The sequence below is a fragment of the Tursiops truncatus genome, chromosome 15 (genome assembly GCF_011762595.2).
Source record: "Tursiops truncatus isolate mTurTru1 chromosome 15, mTurTru1.mat.Y, whole genome shotgun sequence".
Lineage (NCBI taxonomy): Eukaryota > Metazoa > Chordata > Mammalia > Artiodactyla > Delphinidae > Tursiops > Tursiops truncatus.
Genome location: NC_047048.1, coordinates 73,160,708 through 73,178,909, shown reverse-complemented (window position 1 = coordinate 73,178,909; position 18,202 = coordinate 73,160,708). Strand labels below are relative to the sequence as shown.

The 18,202-nt window shown below is 49.1% G+C and overlaps 1 protein-coding gene across 10 annotated transcripts in view; it reads left to right on the top strand.

Moving 5' to 3' along the window:
* SULF2 (sulfatase 2) overlaps positions 1–18,202 on the top strand; it is a 140,481-nt gene that overhangs the window by 85,329 nt on the left and 36,950 nt on the right. For 9 of the 10 annotated variants that reach the window (XM_033841146.2, XM_033841143.2, XM_033841147.2 and 6 more), the window contains 2 exons: positions 5,725–5,876; positions 17,956–18,125. In XM_033841146.2, coding sequence (XP_033697037.1) covers positions 5,725–5,876; positions 17,956–18,125 — 322 coding nt within the window. The remainder of the gene's footprint in view (positions 1–5,724; positions 5,877–17,955; positions 18,126–18,202) is intronic. The other variant, XM_073793079.1, reaches the window with a different exon arrangement.

The window sequence follows — 18,202 nt, the reverse complement described above, 5'->3', positions numbered from 1 at the left end:
TGTTTACAAAAACAGGTGGCGGGCCACATCTGCTTTGCCAAAACCCTGCTGTACACTGAGCACCTCACTGTCTTCTCCTTGGGTCTTTTAATTGCAGGTGAAAGACCTCAACCCAAAGTGAATTAAGCAAACAAAACAACAACATAAGTGGAGTGGTGGGATTTATTGGTTTACCTAACTCAGGGTTTTTCACCCTTGGCACTGCTGACATCTTGGACCAGATAATTCTTTTTCCTGGGGAGCCATCCTGTGCATTATAGGATGCTTACCAGCATCCCTTGCTTCCACCCACTTGATGCTGGTTGTGACAACTAAAAATGTCCCCATTGTCCAATGTCCCCTAAAATTGGGAAACACTGTAACTGAAAATGCTAGCATTAAAGGTGGCTTCAGGTAAGAGTGGACACAGGAACTCACACCAGCATATTTCTCTCTCTTTCCACCTCTCTCTCTCTCTCCATGTCTCCATCACTCACCTCTGCTGCTTTCTTCCATGTTGCTTCACCTTCAAACAGACTCTCCCCTTCTTGGTGGCAAGATGGCTGCCAGCAGTTTCAAGCTTATATCCCACCAGCTTCAAGCCCCATGAAAGAAAAACTTCTTCCCAGTAGCTCCCTAAAATCCCAGGGCTGACTCTCATTGGCCCAGCTTGGGTCACATGCCTATCCCTGAACCAATGGCAGGAGCCAGAGGAATGTAGAGCTCTGATTCGTCAGGCTGAGATTATGCATGCAGCCCTGGAGTCAGGAGTTAAGAGCAGCCATGCATACTTACAGAAGGAAGCAGTGGTACCCAAAGAATCGTAGTCAGGACGAGGCAGGCAAAACAAAAGTCTCTGTTGCCAGGTGTAAATTTCTACCCAGTGCCTGGTACACAGGACCCAGTAAGTGCTCTGTCCCTTCCGTTGATGCCAGCCCTGCATCCTAGGGGCAGCCATCAGCCAGCACATTGTCAGTGGTGTTTCCTGGCCTGGCATTTAATTCCTCTTAATCTGCCTGCCAAGTTGTTACACCCCCGCAGCAGCCCCCAGTTTGCTCTTCCTTTATACCATCCCAGCGGCGAAGGCTCAGCGACTCCAGTCTGCAACCATGACATGGGCTGTATTTTTAATCTTGATTTTAATTCCAGCTCATTCTCCTGCCTGTATCTCCCAGTCCCAGTGCCCCAGGGGCCCATGCTAATTTGCTTCTCACACCTCAACTGGTACCGGAGTAACCATTTTAAAAACTGCCTTGGTGAAATCTAATCAAGTGAGAGCAAAATCTAATTTGGCCCTGAAAGCCTTTGACTGAAGCCCTGTTTTCTAGGGCCTTGTGGAGGCTGAATAATAAACTCTGGAGTTTTGAAGGATTGGGGGTTAGAAAGAGGAGGGAGATGTGAAAGAGAAGATTCTAACAGAGGAAGCAGCTCCGGATGTGTTGACACCCATGGCATTGGAAAATAATAGGCAGGGGTGGGCTTCCAAAAAGTCACCCCACCTCCCACCCCCAAGAAATATCTATCCCACCAGCAGGGCCAAGAATTTAGGCCTTTAGCATTTCAAGTTGCACATTCATCAGAAAGACCTTAGCCTGTATCTTCAGGAACAAACCAGTAGGATCATGAGCTGGGGACTGGAGAGACCTGGGAGGGAACCTTGTTCCCCCAGTGGGGGATTCAGTGAGCCTCCTTCTCTGGGCTTTCGTTCACTCTTCTGCAAACCAAGAGAGTGAAGTTCCGTGCTTCTGAAATGACTTGTGGTCCTGTCTTCCCTACAAAATGTGTCAGAAGCTGTGTTTCCAGGAAAATGCACACGAAATGAAAAATCTGGCATGTAATATTTCAGGGGATGTGTGCCCCAAGCTTGTTCCTGCCTCAGGACCTTTGCACTTGCTGTTCTTTCGGCCTGGAGAAGTTTTCCTTATATTCCCATATTCCCTCTGACGCATTCTCATCATTCCTCAACCCTGACTACCCAGCCCAGTGGTACCTCCCGTGGTCCATCTCTGGCCACTTGGTTGCATCATCATCCTTTATTTTCTTCATCGTGTTGTCACGATCACCACCATCTTTATTTGTCACAGTCCTCCTCCCTAGAAAGTGAGTCCCGTGAAGTCAGGGATCCTGAGGGTCTTCTTTACTGCTGTGTTTCCAGTGACTAGACAGCTCCTGGCATACCTTAGGTGTTTAATAAATAGTTGTTAAATGGATATATTGATCTTTACATGCCTGGGACACTGATTCTATTATTTACTTAATATTTTTCTCTCGATTGTTTTACTCTTTTTAATTCAGTTGTTTGAAAAGAAAACGTTTACACCACCACCAATATTATTTATCATGAGAAAGTGTTGGGGAGCTTTGAGGGGATGCTTATTAAGATCACCTTCTTCCTTGTTGAAGTTTTGAACCAAATGAGAAATAAAATTAAGGAGTCAGCAGATGGAAGCCAAAATAGTACTTTGAGGAATCTGATGAAGTCCAAGTTGGAGGATCTGGCTTCCTTCTGAGGGCATTTGGGCTTCCTGATGCTAAACTCCAGAGTCAGACAGACTTCTCACTGAGCCAAGCCCGCTTGAACTAGCAGTGCCTGGGGGTAGATCACTCCCCACAGGAAGGCAACAGAAGGATTGGGTTACGTGTGTCCAGTTTGTCCCACCAAACTCACCAGACACATATGCTAAGGGTCAGCAAACTGCAACCCACAAGCCAGATCCGGCCCTCCATCTGCCTTTATAAATAAAGTTTTATTGAAACACAGCCACACCCATTTGTCTGTGACTGTTTCCCGCAACAGCAGAGTTGAATAGTTGCAATAGAGGCTGTCTGGCCTTTGAAGCCTAAAATATTTACTCTCTGGGCCTTTAAGGAAAGGTTTGCTGCCCCTGCTGTGTCAGTCTTCCCCAAGGCAGAATAGGAGAGAAAGGAAGAGGCTAGGCGTGTTATCAGAGTAGAGCTCCCTACCTATGGAAAGAAGCGTCGGGAGTGGGGAGTAAGGTTATTGAGCTTTGGTAGATCTTGTTTCCTGGACTGTGCTTGGTCTCCAGGGGCCCTCTCAGCTCTCACAGTGTGGTTCTTTTACTGATGGGAAGGAGGTGCTGAGGGCCAGGTGGAGTTACTTAAATCAGGGTTTTTCTCAGCTCCAGGGTGTTGACATTTTGTGCCGGATGATTCTCTGTAATGGAGGCTGTCCTGAGCTCTGTCGAATGCTTAGCATTCTCCCGGGCCTCTGCCTGCTAGATGCATCCTCTTCCCCAAGTTGTGACAAACCTAAAATGTCTGCAGACACTGCCAAGTGTCTAAGGGGCAAAACTACCCCTGGCTGAGAGCCACTGCTTTCCGGGGGCGGACGGAGCAAGTGTCTGTGCCACGTTCTAGAGAAGGAGGCTCACGCCTTGAGCTTACCTGGTGCTTTTATGCTGCCTCTTGCCTCCAGCCGGCATCTCCATCCTTGATGCCCCAGCCGGGACATGCAGGTGCTGTTGAATTGGGCACCCCTCACCGGGTTACATTTCACTCTGTGCATATTGGATGTTACCCAGGACTCAGCCAGGGCAGCCGGTTTCCCAGCTCCCCTGCTGCCCAGGGCTCCTTTCCGTTTATTTTTGCACTGTCCTACCACGTGAAGGGAGGCTGCGCCCTGGGCCTTCCCCCGAGGCTGCTGGGGGTCTTCCCTTCCTATTTTCACCTCCTCCTCGTGCCCACATCCTTCTAGGAAGCAGTTCATCAGCTCCTCCGTCATGAGCACTCACTTCCTGGTCCTTTGTGCCAGGGGAGGATTTCATGGAAACGCTTGCCTTTGCCTAGAGCCTGGGGGATTCTGGAATCCAGCTGCTTAGGGGCTGAGGGGTCTTCCTACCCCTGGGCAGTGCCGGCCATCTGCCAGGTGTCCAGGAAAACCCCATAGAGGGCTCCGGCTCCATGGCAGCCTCTCCTGGCCCAAGCCTCTCTTCTCTGGACCAACAGGTCTCAAGCAGCCCTTCATGCTTTCTAGAAGGTTCTAAGTGGAAGGGCCCATCTCACCTCTGCTGGCATCATAGCAACCCTGGCCCACTCCTCCTTCCTCTATGCATGTTCGCCTCCCCGTCTGTCTCTTCTCATCTTGGGCTCTGAATTGACACCTACTAGACCCTCGCTTTTTGCCAGGAGGGGTGCTGAGCCCTCTGCTTGCAGCATCTCTTCCAATCCTTCCATAGCGCCGCTCTCTCGGCAGCGGTTCTCTGAGTGTCTCGGAGCCCCAGTGCCCTCATCTGGAAGAGAGGGCTGGCCTAGCGCCTCTGTCTCTAGAAAAACTCTCACAGATTTTTCCATTGCTAAAAAACGGCTTTATAGGTTATAATTATTAAAAATCACACTTGCTCACTGAGGAGAAAAAAAAAGAACAAAAAAGTATCGCAAAGATCTGTGTTACCTCACCACCCACAGAAAGTTCGGGGGTGTATCCCCGTCCCGATGAATTAGGGTGATTCTTTTTTTAAGTAAGCTTTGCTGGTGGTGTGAAGCGCGCCTGCAGAGACGTGCACTTTAGCCGCTCTAAATGCCCAGCTCCGTGGAGTTTCACCAACTGAACCACCCGTGTTCCAGCAAGAACTAGAACAAAACCATCATCACCCGAGAAGTCCCGCGCCCCCTCCATCCCCCTCGCCCCACGTCCAGCAGTAGCCACGGCTTTTCTTCTCAAAACCATAGATTCCTTTTGCCTGTCTTTGAACTTCATGTAAATGGGATCATACTTTTATATCTGCTTTATTTCTCTTGACACTGTTTGGTTGTTGTGATGTGTTCGTGTTAGTGAACGTGGCACTAGTCCTTCTTAGTTCTATGTCATGTTCGGATATACAAACATGCGGTGTATTTCTCCATTCTTGTGTGGATGGACATCTGTTTTGTTTCTAGTTATTTGCTATTGTCAGTAGTGCCGCTATGAGCCTGTCCTGCCTGTGACTTTTGGCGAACCTAGGAATGCATTTCTTCTGAGTGAATACCCAGGATGCAAATCGCTGGGTCAGAAGGCGTGACTATGGTCAAGTTTAGCAGACGCTGCTGAGCAGTTTTCCACCGCGCCTGGATCGGTCTGCACGTCCACCGGCAGCGTGTGAGACCTCCAGATGCCCCATGCCCCCACCTACAATCGGTCTCGGTCCATTTTTTTAAACGTTAGCCCTTCTAGACGCCGTGTAGTAGATAGAATCCAAGGGGGTCCCTAAACTTGAGTGGGAAAAAATGATGCTCTGGTTTTCACTGACCTACGACTGACACTTGACATTGCTTCAGTCCTGAATGTAAGCCCCTAACCACGGTGCATCGGCAGAATCTATACCGTTGTCATCGTAGAAATCGCTGGTGTTTCAGTATTCCGTTGCAGTTGCTGTAGGTGTCGCGAAATCAAATATTCTCACTCATCACTACTTTGAAATGATCATTCCTTGCAAGGTCTTGCGTTTAATCTTCGTTTTTTTTAAGGACACGTTACTATATGGCAAATTCTCCTAATATTTTGATAACTGTATTTCAAAATAATTGATTTTCTCTGTAATCTTCTATATTTTATTTTCTGCGCGTGAGAACATTTGAGAAGGGGGTCATAGGCTGCACTTGCCTGCCAAAGGGCTCCGTGGCTCAGAGGGCAGTGCTGTCGCCAGGCTCTGGGCCTGCCATGGTTTAGAAATGGCTGTCGGCTGACGGACAGAGATGGCTTTTGCTCTCTGTGTGCTCACGTGGCCTCCTGGTCCTTCTCCCCTCCAGCTTTCTTTGGGAAGTACCTTAATGAATACAACGGCTCCTACGTACCGCCTGGCTGGAAGGAGTGGGTCGGCCTCCTTAAAAACTCCCGCTTTTATAACTACACACTGTGTCGGAACGGAGTGAAGGAGAAGCACGGCTTTGACTACTCCAAGGTGAGTCCCCCTTCCTGGCTGGGAGAGGCGGTGGGGCTCGGCCCTGGCGATCACGACACGGGAGCCCGACTACCTGGGCTCAGACGGCGACACTTATTACATGTGTGACCTTGAGCAGCTTACTTACATCCTCTGCTTCAGTTTTCTCATTTCTCAAATGATAGTCTCTGTTTCTAGGAGTATTGTTTTATTTTTCATTTTTTGAAATTGAAGTAAAGTTGACTTACAATATTGTGTTAGTTTCAGGGGTACAGCAGAGTGATTCAGTTATATTTTTCCAGATTACTTTCCATTATAGGTTATTTCAAGATATTGAATATAATTCCCTGTGCTATGCAGTAGATCCTTGTTGCTTATTTGTTTCAGGTGTAGTGTTTGTTAATCCCGTGCTCCTCATTTATCTCTCCCCCATCCCCCCATCCCTTTCCCCTTGGGTAACCATAAGTTTGTTTTTCTGTGTCTGTGAGTCTGTTTCTGTTTTGTATTAGATTCATTTGTTTTATTTTTAGATTCCACATATAAGTGATATCACATATCTGTCTCTCTCTGACTTACTTCGCTAAGTGTAATGCTAGGTTTATCTCTGTTGCTGCAAATGGCAATGTAAGAGTGTTTGGTTTTTTCAATTGAGATATATTTGACATACAACATTGTGTAAGTTTAACACGTACAACATGCTTATTCGATACATGTGTATAGCGCAGTGTGATTGCCGTTGTCATGTTAGCTAAACCTTTATCACGTTGCCTAATCTTTTCCTTTCTGTGGTGAGAATAACTAAGACCTAGTCTCTCTTAGCAAGTCTGATGTCTATAATACAGTACTGTTGCCTAGAATCACTGTGCTGTGTATTAGATCTCCAGGACTCACTTATTTACTAGTTGTAAGTTTGTCCCTTTAAACAACATCTCCCCACTTCTCCCACCCCCCGCCCCCGGTAACACCCATTCTACTTTCTGTTTTTATGAGTTCAGCTCTTTTGAATTCCATATACAAGTGATATCACACAGTATTTGTCTTTCTGTGACTTACGTCACTTAGCATAATGTCCTCAAAGTATGTCCATGTTGATGCAAATGGCAAGATTTCCTTCTTTCTCGGGACGGAATAATGTTCCAGTGTGTGTGTGTGTGTGTGTGTGTGTGTGTGTGTGTGTGGTGTGTGTGTGTGTGTGTGTGTGGTGTGTGCCCCGTGATATGAGGGTACTATTTTGTAACATTTTGCCAAAGCAGAACTTTCTTACAGAAAGTGTGCATATAGAGTGTACAGTTCAATGAATTTTCAAAAACTGAGCAGACACATGTAACCAGCGCTCACGTAGGTCATGAAGTTCCCCTCATGTAACTCCCAGCAACCACCGCTCCCAAAAGGACACCCATTACTCAGACTTCCAGCATTGTAGACTAATTCTGTATCCAGCTTTTGTTGCTTAACACTCTTGAAATTCCCATGTTGTTACGTGTGAGTGTAGGTCCTTCATTCTTGTTGTATAGCCTTCCATTGTGTGATTATACCTTAATCTCTTTGTTCCCTAGGACATACTTTTTCTAGTTCTGATTTGTTGAACTGAGATAAGGTAAGGAGCATAGATCCTAAGTGAATTTTCAGGGAATTTTCACACGTCTGTGCATCTGTGTAAGTGCCGCCCGGGTCAAGCTGTAGGGCATTTCCAGCCCCCAGCAGGTTCCCTCATACGCCTTTCCAGCCAAAACCGCCACCACCTCTATTTTGACTTTTATCACCGTGGATTGGTTTTGCCTGTTCAAGAACTTCACATAAATGGAATCATATCATATGTGCTCTCTGTATCTGGCTTTTTTCACTCAACATCACGTCTGTGAGATTCATCCACATGGCTGTGTATGTCAGCCACGTGTCCTTTTCATTGCTATGTAGTATTCCGTCATATAAATAGATGACAGATATTCATCTATTCAACGACCGATGGATATTTTGGTTGTCTCTGGTTGGGTCTGTTGTGAACTAAGCTGCCGTGAGCATCCTTACACGTGGCTTTTGGTAGACATGAACCCATTTCTTTGGCTTATCCACCTGGGAGTAGAATTGCTGGGATATAGGATATGTGACATGGTTGAACCAGTTTACACTTCCCAGCCAGAAATGTTTAAGCGTTCCAGTTGCTTCACATTCCTGAACACAGGTATTGTCTTTTTTATTATAGCCATTTGGCTGGGGGCATAGTGGTATTTCATTGTGGTTTTTCCACAGATTTTTTGAGGATCACATAAGTTAATACATGTAGAGCATGAGAGGAGACCACTGCATATATAGTAAATATTCAGAACATATTAGTCCAGGTCAGGACACCAAACTTGCTCTTAAAGGGCCAAATACTAAATATTTTAGACTTCACAAGCCATAGTCTCTACTGCAACTGCTCGGGTCTTGCCTTGCGGTGCAGAAACAGCTATAGATGATATGTAAACCGACGAGCATGGCTGTGTTTCAGTAAAACTTTATTTACAAAAACAGGCAGGGGGCCTGACCTGGCCAGTGGGTGGTAGTCTCCTGACCCCCGGCTTAGATAATGATGATGATGGTGGTAAGGAGGGAGAGGCTAACACTGACGGTTCATCCAAACTTACCATTAAAAAATATATATCTGGAGACTCACAGATATTCCTGCCCCAACTAAATCTTCAGAATCGGCTCCGGCATCCCACCACAGCAGATACATTATTTCTCCGGTCTGTCAAATCCACCTCTTTCTCTTCCCCATTCCCACTGCCACTAGCCCTGGGCCTGACTTACTGTCGTAACCAGGGTTCTCTGAGGACGATTCCTTGGGGCCTCCCTCTCGTCGTCTCTAAAAAGCCACCCGAGGCTCCTAGGCAGAAGCCACCAGGGGACAGGCCGTCACGCAAACAGGAGAGCAGGCTGGGAGCAGGTGAGACAGCGTGGAGCGGTGGGGACTGTGGAGGACTCAGCTGTCTAAGACGGTGCAGCAAACTCTCGGATCAGGACTGTCTGTCCCACGTAGCACTGTGGGCCCGAGACGGCCAGGTTTTCTGATTTTTCAACAGAAGCCACAAATTTGTATATTTTTTTCCTGTGACGTCTGATTTTTAAGGATTGGCAGCTAATTCAGACATTTCTAAAATACTGCATGAATCAAGGTCACCTGAGGCCCAGACCTGACCCATGGATTTGCAGCCCATTGTATTGTTCTGCTGCCCGTTGCCCTCCAGGGGCTGTGCAGTGGACTGGGGGTTCAAAGCCCGACTCTGAACATATTGTGTGCTGTTGGATATGTTACCCATTCCTAAGAGCCTCAATTCCCAAATCTGGAAAATGGGCACATCCTAGCATCTTAATAATGCGCGTTCCTATTTACTGAGCACCTACTATGGTCCAGGCACTATGCTGGCTGTTTTATATACAATATATCTAATCTTCACAACAACCATATCAAGTGAGTGGACTAGTGGGAGTTGATTACATTTGTCATTTATTCCCTCAACAAGTATTTATTAAGAGCCTACTATGTGCCAGGTGCTGGGTATCCAAGGGTGAACGAAAACAGACCCAGGTACCGTCCTCGTGGAGTTTGTGGTCTAGAGGTGGAGGTGTGTTATGAACTGTGAAGTGATGGCACCTGTATTAGAGTCAGAACACCACACACAGTGTAGAAGCACACACACGCACGCACACACACACGCACGCACGCACACACACAAGCACATCAGCCCAATCTCCTATTTTGTCATCCCCAGCATGAGCCATTTCAACCAGACCAGCCTTGTCAGTTGTTACAACCATCTCAAAACCTTCACTAGTGCTTCCCTGTCCTGAGTTTATCCAAGTTTTGTCTGTCTTCTCTTCCATGAAGCGTTTCTGGATTACTCTAAACTATAGGAGTTATCCTTTTTTTTTCTTTTTTTTGGTATACGGGCCTCTCACTGTGTGGTCTCTCCCGTTGCGGAGCACAGGCTCCGGACGCGCAGGCTCAGCGGCTATGGCTCATGGGCCCAGCCGCTCTGCGGCATGTGGGATCTTCCCGGACCGGGGCACGAACCCGCGTCCCCTGCATCGGCAGGCGGACTCTCAACCACCGCGCCACCAGGGAAGCCCGAGTTATCCTTTTTTGAATCAGACTGGCCTCTTTCAGTTGTTTGTGAGCAGAAATGAACAAAAACTCAAATCAAAATGGCTTAATTGAAGAGGAAACATATTAGCCTTTTTAATAACTGATCCAGCAGTAATGGCATCACACATGGCTGGATTAGGCAGTGGTTTCTCACTCCTTTGTATTCTGTTTTCTTCTCTTCGACCTCATCCACAGACTGTATGTCTGTCTCTCTTCTCCTGGTACCAATAGGGCCATCCTTGCATCCTCTCAGCTTCCTGCCCAGCTGCAAGCATGGGTGTCTCCTTCCCAGGATTCCTAGCTAGTTTCATGGGCTCTGGATCAGTCACATGTCTGTCCCTGAACCAACCAGTGTGGCCAGGGGAACGCAGTGTTCTGATGGGCTGTAAATCACACGCTGCACTCCTGACCCAGAGGAGGGTGTAGCGGGAGCCCTACCACTGAGCTCAACCCTGGAACATCAGCTGAGAATAGAGCCCCAAATAAAAATGGAGAGTTTCCACTGGAAGGAGGCTGACTACATGCTCAACAGCCAAAACACACCCAATCCCACTCCCCTTCTGGGAACACCAGCGCATCTGGGGAGCCCTCCCACCTTTGACAGGTAATCACCGCCCACGTGTCGCCTTCCTGAGTGTAAGTCTGATCAGTCCGGGCCCCAGGTGGCAGGCACCACACGTGACATCACCTGGGCAGTGCCCTCTCCCTGACCCTCTGTCTCCCTCTGCACATAGTAGGCCTGCCTTCAGGAACTCCCGAATGAATTGATTCCAGAGTCCTGGTTGGGGGGGATTTAGCAACTCTGCTGGACTCCTTGGCAATACAAAGCACAGTCTCTCAGTGCAGAACATACCTTTTCTCTCCTCCCAGCCTCAGTGCAGGCAGATTCTCCAAATACCCAGAAAAATCCACTCCCTCCTTTTTAAAATTCCTCACCATGTCCACGCCTGGCCTCAGCACAGCCCAATAATGAAGTCATCCAGGGATACTCCATCCCCTTGGCGCTGAGGATGGGACATGCAGTGGCCGCTTTGTCACCCCATTTCCTACCATCCATACATCTCGGCCTGTGAATGAGAGGAGCCCCTGTGCCAAAGGTGGGAGAATTCCTGGAGCCCCAGTTACCAGAGGCCTGGAAACGGAGGGGTGGGAGGCCCTGTGGGGTCAGAGCTGGCTCAGGTCCAGAGTTCAACTCCCAAGGGTAGCGGTGGGCAGCCGAAGCCAGAGCACCGGGAGGGAACAGGAGTGAGCTTGGAGTTTCCAGCTGAGGCAGAGCTGCGGGGCGGGAGCCCCACGCTCTGGGAGGCCCAGTGCCTCCGTCAGGTCAGAGCATCATGCTGACACTGACCTGGGGGGCCTCGGCGGGAAGCCCAAGTAGGGAGGAAGTGGCAGCCCTTCCCAAGAGCCCCTCAAAAGGCCCTCTGAGGACTCTGTCCCACATCGCTAATCCCAAAGGTGGGCAGATGCCACCAAAGGGGTCCTCGTGGCAGAGTGGAAAGAGAGGCAGTGATGGTGAGAAAAGAATGATGTAGAGCCAGCACTGATGGTCGAAGAGGGCGGGAGAAGGCAGCGGAAGGGAGATAGGCGTGACCAGGTCGGGAGATGGAGGAGGGTCCAGGTGAGTCGGCGGGGGGGTGGGCGCTCTGCAGAAACGGCGGTCCCCAGGAACCTGAGTGCACCCCCCCTCAGCCCAGCATGTGCACTTCTCTCTCTGTCTGTTCTGGAGAAGCCTTCCTTGTGTGCAGAGCGGGTATAGCCAAGCTGTGGGCTGCCACTTTGTCATGGAAAGAAATCCACCAAGAAAGCCCAGTAATGCGGGAAGCGACTGAATGACCGTGGAGAAGTCTGGAAAAAGACAAGGGGGATCTGTGCCTAAAGCCATCAGAAAAGCTTAGGACATAAGGCTGAGTGGGAAAAGCAAGTTTCAGGACTCCTTCAGGTCCCTGGTCAGATGTTACCCTCCTAGACCACCCTGTATTCAGGGTAACCCCCCCTCGACCCCCCCCATCACCACTGATGCGCCAGACCTATATATATATCATGGATTCATGCGTTCATCGTGCTCTCATTCGAATACAAGGCTCATGAAGACGGGAATGTGCGTTAATCTCGTTCACTGCTGTGTGTTGGATGAATGAATGAATGTACACGGTGTGATAGGATTAATGTAAAAAGATGCATAAAGCGATATACTCTAGCGTATGTAATAACACATCTGGAGAGACACTTCTTTCTCAGTAGAGGACAAAAGAGGCCAAGATTGGGAGTGGGGATGAGAGGAAATCAAAGGGAATTTCAGCTTTGTTTGTACTGTTTCAATTTTCACAAGAAAAATGCAGGCGTTGTGATTCCTGAGGACTGATGGCTAACACTCTTTTAGAGGGTATCACGCACCAGATACCGCTGGAATCGTTGTACACGAATTAACCCATGCATTTCTCACCAGAGCCTATGAGGTGTCTGCTGTTACTATTTCCAATCACCAGAGGAGGAAACTGAGGCCCAGAGAGGCTAAGTAACCAGGCCACACAGCTAGTAAGGGGTTCGTTCAGGATTCGAACCCAGGCCATCTGGCTTCAAAATCCATTCTCTAAACTACAGCCCATGGGCCAGCCTGCCAACTGTTTTGCTACAACTCTTGAGCTTAGAATGGTTTTTACATTTCTACGCAGCTGAAAAAAATCAAAAGAACAGTGATTTTCATGACATGTGAAAATTACATGAAATTCAAATTTTAGTGTGCGTGGATAAAGTTTTACTGCAGCCAGACGCGCCCATTCATTTATGCAGTTGCTGCTTTTGAGCTTTAATGGCAGTAATGAGTGATTGTAACTAAGACTTCTGGCCTGCAAAGCCTCAAATATTTATCATCTGGCCTTTTACAGAAAAGGTTTGTTGAGACCTGCTGTAAACCACCATCTAAGCCTCCCATTAATCTTTTTGTTTGTGGGGGAAAAAAAGAGAGAAACCAGAGAAGAAACACAAAGGCCTGAGCTCTAGCTCTGAATAAATTGCTTATTAGTTTTGTGGCCTCAGTCTCCCTATCTGTAAAATGGGCATGGTGTCCACTTCGCAATGTTGCTATGAAGGTCAGTCGAGCAAATACCTGATAACAGTAAGAGCCAGTGTCCATCGTGGGTTCCCTCAGTACCAGCCTCCATGTTAAGTGCTTTATTCACTTAGCAAGTCCATGTCAAGTGCTCTTGTCGCCATCTGAACAAGGGACTGTTATTGGGCCCATTTTCGAGATGCAGAAACTGAGGTGCAGAAAGGCATTGTTTGCTCACAGCTAGCGGGTGATAAAGCTGGAACTTGAACCCAGTGTTTCTGACTCCAGGGCCCTCACCCTTTGTAAAATGATTGCTCCTTAGAGATGTGAATCTCTTTTAAACACAAACTGCTGTAGACGCTTCCGAAGGTGAGGGATCAGCATCATGATTGGGAATGAAAGTTGGACAAACCTGCTGCCCAGGGAAGCCAAGGGCTCAGGAAAGGAGACCCTCTGTCACGCAAGGTTGACTTGCCAAGTGAAGAAAATACGAAGAGGTGGGCTTGGGAGCTGCCACCTGAGGCCGAGACAACCTCCCTCCTTGCTCCCCCCCACCCCCACCCAGCCTTCCACCAGCTGTCTGAGAGTAAAGCCACAGGTTTCCCGGCACAGCCCTAAAGCCACCCAGTGGCGCTCGGGTGGGGCTTCCCAAGCAGAAAATTGAGTCCTGGGAGCCAGGGGACTCTGATCTGGGGAGATGTCCTGTGACATATGGGGTGAACTGGCTTATCTCACCCAAGTTCAAACAAGAGGCAGAAACTCGAGCTTCCACGGGGCAAAGTGTGAGCGACTCCCACCAGCACCTACGGAAGACACGTTTCTCCCCACACCCGGACCCAGACAGAAAGAGGGGCTTCCTGTCAGCCACGCCCCCCTCTTGTCCTTACAGTCTCTGCCCCCCCCCGCCTCCACCCCTCCCCAACCCCCCTGCTTCCTTCTCCCCTCTCTTAACAGCACAGCTTTTCCGCGCCCTGCACGGGACTGTACCCTGGGGACAGGGACCCGCGGCCACACACCCACCCTTAACAGGGAGCCCAGCACCCCGGGAATAGGCACCCAACATCTAAGTGAGCTCAGAAATCATAGCTTCCGCAACAGAAACAGTGGCAAAGGCCAAGCCTGGGAAAGAGGCAGGGAGACTCGCAAGCCCACCTGTCACTGGGGTCCCCAGTCCCCAGGAGCGCCCCCCTCTTCCTTCCCGAGAAATCCTACTGGTAAATGACTGCCTGAGGAGGACAGCCCAGAGCCGCAGGCTAGCAGTCTCCTCGGGTGCACTGCGGTTCCTCTTGGCTACCTGAGCAAATTGTCGAAGAAGGTCGGGATGGTGGGGGAGGTGGGGATACGCCCTCCTGGGTGTCCGGCAGGCTGTCCTTGTCCCTGGCTGCCAGCTGTGGTTGCGAAACTCTGAGCAGAAGCAAAGTCCCCGGGACCCTGGCATCACCGCCGCCCTGCACAGGTGTGGCCAGGAGTACGGAGGTGGGGAGGGGAGATCTAGCTCCCGAATACCCAGGTGTGCCCGCCTCACCTGGGAGGTGGAGTGCGCCTGGCCCAGAGCCAAAGGGAGGCAGGGGGTGACTTCCTCATGGTCTATCGGCCAGTCTCCAGCTTCTAGAAAGTTCACCTTTTGACCTTCATCATCCTCCCACCTGTCTCCCCCTTTCTGTGAATAACTCTGAATTTCTGACTGATCCCAGGCACCCCAGACTCAACCTGTTCAAGGCTGAACTCTGCATTTCCACCCTCGCCCCAACATTCTCCTGGACCCCCGTCTCTGCACCCTTCACCTAAACCAGAAAGCAGGGACGGGGGTGGGGCCTGACTGCCCCCTACCATGCACCCCACACATCCAGTCAGTGGACATGACCTATCTGGTGGGGTCCGCTCCCAGCTGTCACTGGACAGTGTCACCACTGCCCTGGCCCAGGCCCCGGCCCTGGCCCCGGCCCCCTCGGCCCTCCCTCTGAGCCAGGACTCAGCTCACATACTGGGACCAAGGGCTGCTTCTCACTGGCCCAACCCAGGCTCATGCCCACCCCCAGAGTCAGGATGGTGTGGTCCCCTCCAGTCCACGTGGGTGGATGGGGCTGCAGGCACCAGTGTCAGATGTCATTGTAGACGCCCTAATGCAGACAGAGGGGACCAGCAAAGGCTTAGCGTAGGAGTGGCTCTGAGGAGGACCAGGAAAGATAGGAGACTCATGGACGCGCAGAAAACCTGCCCCGCCCCCGAGACGGCGTAATGTTCACTGACTCCTGCCGAGAGCTGGCTGCGTGCAGGGCACCGTGTCACGAGCTTTAATCTCTCGGCCCTTGAAGCCCTCTCACACCATCCTTGAGGGGCAGACACAGTAACCACCCCACACGCTTCCTATGTACAATGCCACAGAGACTGTTGGAGCCCCTCCATCACCCTTCCAGCTCTATTCCTGTCCCGCTGCCCCCTCCCAGGGAGGTCCTGTGGTGGCCGCTTATTCCCACACATGCATTTAATTCTTTTATTCCATATGCAGACATCTCAAACAATATAAAATATTGTTTTGTGTTTTTAGACTTTATATCAAGAGTATCATATCGTACATAGCTCTCTACATATCAGGTCTGTGAGATATGTCCATGTTGATGCGTGTACCTCTAGTTTATTCTTTTTCACTGCTCCATCATTGCATTGTCCTGGTGACGGATAGTATTGGTGGCTTTAAAAAAAAACATGTTTAATCACAGCCAGTCAAGCACATATATGGTTCTAAAAGCGAATAGTGAAAATGGGTTTATTATGAAGAACAGCAGCTCTCTTCCCGCCCCTCCCCACCCAGGGTCCCAACCCCTCCTTTTCACCTAAGAGGGTTTTGCTCCATTTTTAGATCCACTACTAGTTACAAGATATTTCTAACACCTTTAGATCATGTTCCACAGCTATAGCAGCAGCTCTTTGATTTATGTCACATAGAATATTATTTTTAGGTAATAGGTTCTACAGGACCCCCTTATAAAGCCTTTTTTTACTCCCCAAAATTATTCATAAAAAGTATTCAAGGAAAAGTATATAAAGTAGCAAGTGACTTTCTCCCCTCTCTCCCCTTATCCTGGTCCCCAGTTAGCACTTTGGTATCTGTCCTGGATTTTCCCTTGGTGCTCAAAAGCATATGAAGGTAGGGGTTTGGTTTCTCCTCTCTACCCTGCCTCCTACTCTCTCCCACAAAAAAAAAAAAAATAGAATCTTCCAGAGTTTGACTCTGTAGCTTGCTCTTTCCCTTAACAGTGTATCTTGGACAACTTTCTACCTCAGTAACTACAGACCTACTGCCTTTTTAATGTCTGCACAGCGCTGCACAGTATGAAAGCAGTGCAAGTTCATTAATCATCTTCCCATTACTGGTCACTGTGGTGCAGTGACTGTCCTTGTGCACACAGGCATAGAGCACAAATGTCCCTGGAGGCATGTACCTCTAGAGGCACAGGTACACCTGGAGTATGTATGTATTTGGTACAGTTCACTTCAGGGTGGAAGCTGTAGCCACTTCTTCACCTTTCTCTTTTCTCTAAAATAATATCTCTTTTTGAAAGTTATCATTTTGGACAGAGCTGCTTCTGGAGAAGCAGAAGGTAAATTTTTAAGAACTCATTACCTTCAAAAGAAATCAGCAGCTAAAGATTTACCAAATTCAGGAAGAGTTTAGGCAAATCTCAGCTTCTTAGCTGAGCTTTTAAAGCCCTTGTTTCCTGTCCATCACTTTTCCTCCCACTCTTCTCTCCTCCTGCCCAGTATCTAAGTGGGTCTCACTTTTCTGGAGACACTACTACATGCCCGTGTTTGTGCTGCTCCTTTGATTGTCCCGGCATTGTACCTGATGATTGTTCACCCTCTTTCTATTCCTCAAACACAAGGCAAGTTCATTCCTGCCTCAGAGGCCTTGCATTTTCTGTTCCCTCTGCCTGGAACACTTCCTCTAGATCAGTGATTCTCACTCCTGGCTGCACATTGGAATCTCCTGGTGAGCTTTTAAAAAGTCCAGTACCCAGACTGAACCACAGACCAATTAAACCAGAATCTCTGGAAGAGAGCCCAGCCATCAGTAAAGCTCCCCTGAGGATTCCAGCAAGCAGCTGAAAGTGAACTCCAATGATACAACAATAGATCTTCCCATGCCCAGCTCCTCATCACTCAGGTCTCAGCTCAAATGTCACCTCCTCAGAGAGGCCCTCCCTGATTGCCCCAGCTAAAGTATTCCTCCCACTCCAGCTCCCGGTTACTCTTTGTCACATTTTGTCTAATTTCCGTCTTCTGTCACACGTCGTCACTATCTTGGCTCTTTGTTTATATGTTTGTCTGCTCCCGCCCCCAGTACAGACCCTCCAGGACTGCAGGGATGTATCCACCCTGCATGATGGTATCCCTGGAGCTTTGAAAAGACGTCAGGCTTAGGGACCAGCACTCAGGAGGCCTGGCTGCAACATTTATCAGCTGTGTGACATTAGGCAATTCACTTAACTTCTCTGGGTCTTCATTTCCTGTTCTGGAAAACAGGGTTTATCATCACACCTACATTCTAGGGCTATATAAGAATTAAACAAGCTAATACCTGTAAACACAGAACAATTCCTGGAGCACCGTAAGAACTCAATAGTGTTAGCTATTATTATTTTAAGATCTATCACAAATGAATGACAAATTGTAATTCCTCTCCCGTCCTCCCTAACCCCTTCTCTGCTTTTTTTTTCTGTTATGCATAACATCATTTGACATTCCCTGTTTTACTTGCTTATTTATTGTCTGTTTGCCCCTAGACCGTCGGCTCTGCGAGGGATTATCTATTTTGGTCACTGCTGTGTCCCCGATGCCCGGCACGGCGCCTGGCACATGGCAGGCACTCAGCACGGATGCCCAGCTCCTCACACCTTCTCCTGTCTCTCCCCACCCCCCAGGACTACCTGACAGACCTGATCACCAACGACAGCGTGAGCTTCTTCCGTACATCCAAGAAGATGTACCCGCACAGGCCCGTTCTCATGGTCATCAGCCACGCAGCCCCTCACGGCCCCGAGGACTCGGCCCCCCAGTACTCAAGCCTCTTCCCCAACGCGTCTCAGCACATGTAAGCTTCGGGGCGCTGCCTCCAGAGCTGCTGGGTGGCACGAAGGTGGGAGGGTCCGGCTCGGTCACAGTGATGTA